The sequence below is a fragment of the Grammomys surdaster genome, unplaced genomic scaffold, assembly GCF_004785775.1.
Source record: "Grammomys surdaster isolate TR1022 unplaced genomic scaffold, NIH_TR_1.0 125603, whole genome shotgun sequence".
NCBI lineage: Eukaryota > Metazoa > Chordata > Mammalia > Rodentia > Muridae > Grammomys > Grammomys surdaster.
In genome coordinates this window covers 1506185-1512634 of record NW_021620446.1, presented here as the reverse complement: position 1 = coordinate 1512634, position 6450 = coordinate 1506185, and the positions used below count along the sequence as shown (strand labels likewise).

At 50.9% G+C, this 6450-nt stretch overlaps 1 protein-coding gene across 2 annotated transcripts in view; it reads left to right on the top strand.

Annotated features, from left to right (window-relative positions):
* Positions 1 to 6049, top strand: part of Ifitm10 (interferon induced transmembrane protein 10) — a 15635-nt gene extending 9586 nt beyond the window's left edge. The window contains exon 3 of one of the 2 annotated variants that reach the window (XM_028786846.1): positions 5452 to 6049. In XM_028786846.1, the coding sequence (XP_028642679.1) occupies positions 5452 to 5601 (150 nt within the window). In that variant the 3' untranslated portion in view covers positions 5602 to 6049. The other variant, XM_028786847.1, reaches the window with a different exon arrangement.
* The last annotated feature ends 401 nt before the right edge of the window (positions 6050 to 6450 follow it).

The following is a 6450-nucleotide window of genomic DNA, read 5'->3' as shown; positions in this document are numbered from 1 at the left end:
GAGAGAGAGAGAGAGAGAGAGAGAGAGAGAGAGAGAGAGAGAGAGAGGTGCCGTTCTCATAGGTGAGAGGCATCATGGGAGGAGCACACTTCATCTCTGCTGTGTATCTGCCAGCTCATGCCCCTGAGCTCCTGCCATTCATAGCCCAACAAACTCACCTACCGAGCTGCTCACTTCCTCAAAACTGTCAGCCACACCTTCATCTACTTACATTCCTGATTCTGGTCATGGAGTAAGCGTTGTCCTTTCTTTCTCCTTCTCTGCTCCGTGTTCACCTGTTAGTCTACCCCTGCCCTCCCCCACTATCTATATCGTCTCTCCCCCCTCTCTTTTTTATCTCCCCTGAGTCTCCCATTTACCTTTACAAGACAACCACAAACTATCAAGTGATGGCTGGGCTCTTAGCATATTCCAGGCACAGCCCCAACCTCCCATGATTAAATTGAGTGTTTTAATTAATGATAAGAAGACCTTGTGAAGTAAGTGCCGTGGAAAAAACTGGGAAACTACACACAGTGCTACAATGGGCTCCCTGGTGATCACCAGCAGGGTGTCACAAACTCTTGTTTTTATTTGACTCTGGGCTTCCTCTGTCCCTGTCTGCCCATCCTGTCCTTCCATTCTTGGATATTCTCTCTTCTCTCCTCCCCCTCTCTCCTCTCCTCCCCTCCCCTCCTCCCTTCTCTCCTCCCCTCTAATCTCCTTCTTCCTCCTTTTCCTCTCCCTTTCTCCCTTCCTCTTAGCCTAGGCTGGCCTCAAGGTCACTATGTAGCCAAGGATGACCTTGAACTCCCAGTCCTCCAGCCCCTGCCTCCTAAGTGCTGGTTTTTCAGGTTCATTTGTGGTGTTGGGGATCAAACTTGGGGCTATATGAGTGCTAAAGCACTCTGCCAACTAAGCTCCATCCCCAGCCTGTGTCTGTCTGCTTTCTAGCACTTCCTTCCCATCTCTGCTCGTCTGTTCTTCTATCCAAGCGAGCCTGCGCCTTTCTGCGCTGTCTAGTCTAACTCCTCAGTCCACCAATATACCCGTATGTTTCCTCATACACTCTAAAACCCTGGCCATGTGCCTTCCAGCCTCCCTCCTCCTCCCCTCACTCACGTATCTACTGCTTCAGCTATCCCTCTGGCTACCCACCATGTCATCTCTCTTGCTCATCCTTCATGTGTTCATGCCTGCTGGGTCATCCCCACCCCTCTATCCCCTGGTCTGAGTCGCCTGCTTTGGTGTGAAAAATTTCCACACTGTGTGATTTTCCCACAGTTTGGCTGACTGGAACTTTACAAGGACTCAACATGGTCAGGCTCCAGTCAGGTCTGCCCTCTTCTGGACTGTAGGCTATTTACATTTCTGTGAGTCCCCACACCATGCAGGGGTCAAAGGTCTCTTGGAGCCTCTTTTAGATGAGTGCTGCCTCACCCTCCAAGGCCTCACATCCTCCCATCTCTGGGACTCAGAACCTTCATTGTATATGTTGATGAGGTATATACCCACAGCACTTCCTGACCATTTGGTCACCATAGCCTTCCTCTCCTTTCCTCTTTCCTGCTCTTTCAGCACCAGAGGCTGAGTTAGCACCCACTGTCTGCCCACCGAGGACCTGTCCTTCCTTCCTTCCCTTTAGAGATTTATCTGTTAGATCACCATCATTCACCAAAAGCCTGTCCTTCATCACCTCACTCATCTGCCCGTCTTACCCAGTGTCCTCATCTTCTTCCTGTATGTGTTTTGACTGCCTCACCCAGCTTCCCACTGCTCTCTCCACTACTACTTGCCCTTCATTCTTTTGTCTACAGCAGACATCATCTGTCACTTCTTGGGCCCCACTGGGCTTCCTGTGTCTTCCCCACTCTGGTAGCTTTTCTAGTGTTCTGCTCCAGTCCTACCCACCTGCCTTGTTCCTCTTAGCTTTCCTGTTGTCCTCTGTCCACTTCCTCAAGTCCTCTTACTGGTCTTTGAATGTGGACTCTGCATCTTTGTGGATCCAGCTCCCCCAGTGCCCTCCCTACGTGGTTCCATCACCACCACCCATGTGGCGGTGCCTTTCACATGTTTATCTCTCCACCTCACCCCTGAACTTCTGACTCTGAAACATTGCCTCTCCAAGCATCTAGCCGTAGTCCAGAAAGCAGCTCTCACAAATGCCCGGGGCCTACACCACCAAGTGCCTTAGCCTGTGTCTCCCAGGTTTCCTTATGCAGTTCACTTTTAGTTTACCCTCAAGGCCACCTCATCATCATCTCCCACACTGACCTCAGCATTGCCAGTGCTGCCTTGAACACAGATCCACCCTCTGGTCCACTTTCACTGTCACAGCTCTTGTCCATGTGATAAATGAGCCTTCCCTCACCAGGCTAGACTCTACCTCCTCCCTGTCTGATCTTAATCCCCAGACAACTGCTCTGCTAGAGTCTGTCCAGTCTTCCCTTTCTTCTGACTCTGTCATTCTGAGAAGTCTTCACAAAGCCCCTCACATCTTCTTGACAGCTTCCTTTGTTCCCTACCTGTCTGTGTTCTGTCCTCCCATAGCAGCCCCTGGCTGGCCCAGCCACTCTGTCGTGGAACACTGTTCCCCACATAACACCTGGAGCACACCCCATCAGAACCAAACTTGCCACTATCTCCTGACAAATGTCCACTCAATGAAGTCTGTCTGGGATATCTGCTGAGATTGGTTCTCCCAGGACGCCATCAACCCCCCTTCACATCCCTGAAATCTTCAGATAGCTCTTTAGCCTCCTTAGCCCACCGGTAGCTTCCCTGCTTGCCTTGTGTCTTGTGAGTCCTTGCCTGGTCTGTGAACCCCAAAGACAGAGGCTTTGCTTTGTTCCTTGTTGTGTTCCAGGGCCAGCTGCAGTTACACAGCCAGGATGCCAGGGCAGGCATTAAGTATAGATTCACTGGCTGATTGACTGATGAGTTTAAGAATCTGTACCTATCTCCCATTCATTAGTCAGTGGCATATTCTTTCAACATCTTCCCTCTCTCCCTTCACCCATCCCACACATAATCCTAAATCTGTTTACCCATTCCACCCATCCAGCACACATACCAGGAATCCATCCCATAGATACAAAATGCACTACTCCACCCAAACACCAGTTCAGCCACCTGACACACCTTCATAAACCCATCTGCCCACATGGTACACTTCTAACTGTGTGTCTACCCTTCCTACATAAAACACAGTACTATAGCCCAATATGTCTGTCCAAACATCCACTGTATCCCACATATCCAACATATGTGGTGTCTCCTCACGTCACCCGCTCCTCTCGTCCAGAACACACTTACAGATTCATACACTCATCCGTCTACCTTCACCCACAGCAAACATCTACTCATGTCTACCCTGTTACTCCCGTTTGACATATGTCCTTCTGTGTACCTATCCCACTGAGCCAGCATAGGACAAAATTCACTTGTCTCTCCTGTCTGTCTAACAAACATCAACACACCAGTGGCCTCACTTGCCTTAGCTACTCTGCACACACACACACACACACACACACACACACACACCCATCCACACAATTCAGCTGATATTCATTTCTGTATTTATAGCTGTTGTCTAGCCTCCAGAACTATAATATATATATTTTTTCTTTTAAAAATAAGAAAGAGCAAGAGTGAGCCGAGGCTCTCTCTTCTGCATACTCCTTGCTAGTCGGTATTGTTTTAGAATCATCTTTGTCTTCCTCATAGGAGCCTACAGGCAAGACGACGTGCCAGATACATGAGGCTAACCATGAGGCCTTATCCAGCACTGTGAAGTGGACACTTCCTGTGTCCACACCATAGGCGAGCAGAGCACCTGGAACAGCAAGAGTGCCCATTGACTGTGTGAAGTTACCCGTGGGCATCCCAGAGGCAAAACTCAGGCCCAGGGTGTCTATAACACATCTGCAGCCTGGAGGAAGGGCTTGCAAGAGGAAGTAGAACAGCTGGTTGTTAAAGAGAACACCTGGATAATGATTGCAGTGCCATAGGTGAACTAGATACCTAGCGAGTCTCACTTGCTAGAGAGCCGTATGTCTACACAGCTGCAGGCATCAGTTGGGGACAGGATGCTACATTACAGTTGAAAGACAAGTGGGCTGTTACTAAATCCAAGGGAAGAAGGAATTTAATTTTCTGGAGAAAAATTACAAAACCTTCTCAATGACTTCACTCAAATTGTGGGAGCTCAGTAAATGGGGACATGCCTCCTTCTTGGTGACAGAGACGTTAGTTCCCTCCTATAGCAGAGTCTCACTCCCACCTTTACTCTCCAGACCCCTCAGCCCTTCACCCCACACGTGCTCTCAGTCCAACCCACATTCTGGGTCACCCCTCTGCCCTTTACTGGGTCCCTTCCCTTCCTCTCACTCTTCCCCAGCCCTGCCCTTCCTCCTCCCTCCTCCCTCTGCCCACTGCTGTGTACCTATCCCACATCTCCCTCCCCCTTCTCCTTGTTCCTGCCTTACCACTCCTTCCTCTTCAGGAGTATCCCTCCTCCTGACAGGCTTCAGTTGTCCTCTGTCTAGTCGTGCTCCCATTCCCACCCATCCCTCCTCCCTCCCACCACACTTCTGCCGCTGGTATCTACTTCCCTCATTCTGGCATCTGCCAGTCCAAGTGTCTCCTGTCCACCTTTCTTCTTTTAACCAAACCCAGTCCATGAATAGAGCAACCCCACCCCCACCCCAATTTCCTCCTGTGCTCATCTGACACCTCATTCTAGGCTCCGATTTCAGCTTGCATCAGGCCCAGCTGGCACTCAAAGGATGATGTAGCTCAAGGGGGCTGTCCTAAGGCCTGCCTGCTCTGACCAGGTAGCCTCTTAGAAATGGGCAGCTCTGTCTCCATCTTCCAAGGATGTCTTGTCCACGCAGCGTCCTGGTTAAGGCCTAGCTAGGTAGAACTGTCACAACTGGTTACAACACAGTTGTGGGCACAGTTGTCATTCATCCCACACACACTGCCTCTGGTGGCATCATCCTATTCACTATGCATCCAGTGTCTCAGGGTCATCTCTCCCTTTTGCACTACATCACTTCAGACTCACTGTGCTGTTATAAAAAAAAATTACACCAAAACAAAACAACACAGAAATTCCTGAGCATCCTTCACTGGGTCCCTGTGTTCCTCATTCCCCATTTCCTTCTCTGACTAGACACCATTTACTTTACAAACTGTCAAAGATGAGTCTTTCATTCCATTATTGGCTTCAGTCTCCTCTCCTTTGTCTCTTCTATCCCCCTTGGTCTGCTGGCCTTTGTCCTGCCTCTTCTCCTTCTCTTCCTCCTCCTCTGATGACCACTGCCCCCTCATCTGCTGGCCTCCCTCCCCTGCTGGCCTTTGACATCTCCCTCTTTTCTTCCTCCTTCCTTAGGCTGACCTTTCTCTGCTGATGTCCACTCCACTGCCTCCTCTGACCTCTACCTCTCTTCCTCCTCCTTTTACCTCCAGGTTCGGGATAAGAAGCTCCTGAATGATCTGAACGGGGCTGTGGAGGATGCCAAGACAGCACGGCTGTTTAACATCACCAGTTCTGCGTTGGCAGCCTCCTGCATCATTCTCATCTTCATTTTCTTGCGGTACCCACTCACTGACTACTGAGTTAGCAGGCAGTGGGTCTTGGAGACACAGCACTGAGACTGATGGTCACTGAGATTCAGGATGCTGAGAATGTGGGGCAGAATGGGCTTCCACCAAGGCCCAGAGCCATGCATGGCAGCAAGGCCACCAGAAGCTGAGTGCCCGACCGAGTAGAGCACTCTTCCCAGCCGTCCTATCTGCCTCCTGTCCCTGTCCTGATGGTACCGGGTCTCTGGGCTTCCTCCCATGATGCTGCCTGGTTACCAGTGGCTACCCTCCCTGGCCCATGCACCCTGCCCAGGACCCTGGACCTGACACCCAGCAAGAAGGGCTTATATGGGAACTCCCAAAACAGGGGCTGCCAGCACCTGGGGTTCCCTAACTCCCGATCCCCAACTTCCTCCAAGCTGTGACCCCTGCTCTAAGCTCTTGTATCTGTGCACTTTCATTAAAACATGTGCTCAGCTCAGCTTCAGCTTCTGTCCATGTTCCAAGCAGGGCTTAGGTGTCACCTGAAGGTTTGGAGTGCTGCTTTGCAGTCTATGCCCCCGGGGCCTGCACACAGCTAACTCCGTAGGAGGCTTGCTCAGAGACCAGTGGTCTTATGATGGCCAGCTGTGTAGGATGGTGAAGTGTGGAGGGGTGTTATATAGAGGGGCTCCCCCCAGGGTTCACAGAGTCAGGCACCCTGTGCAATATCCAGGAGAAGCTTCCTACAGTGGTGGTGGAGCCCTGCCAGTCCCTGGGAACCCCACAGGGTGTTGATGATGTTCTCACCTACTTAGCAGCCCCTGGAATGGGGAAAGAGACTCCCTGTCTGTCAACTGAGGGTCTCTGCTCAAAGGACAAGATCAGCTGCAATGCTTTGGG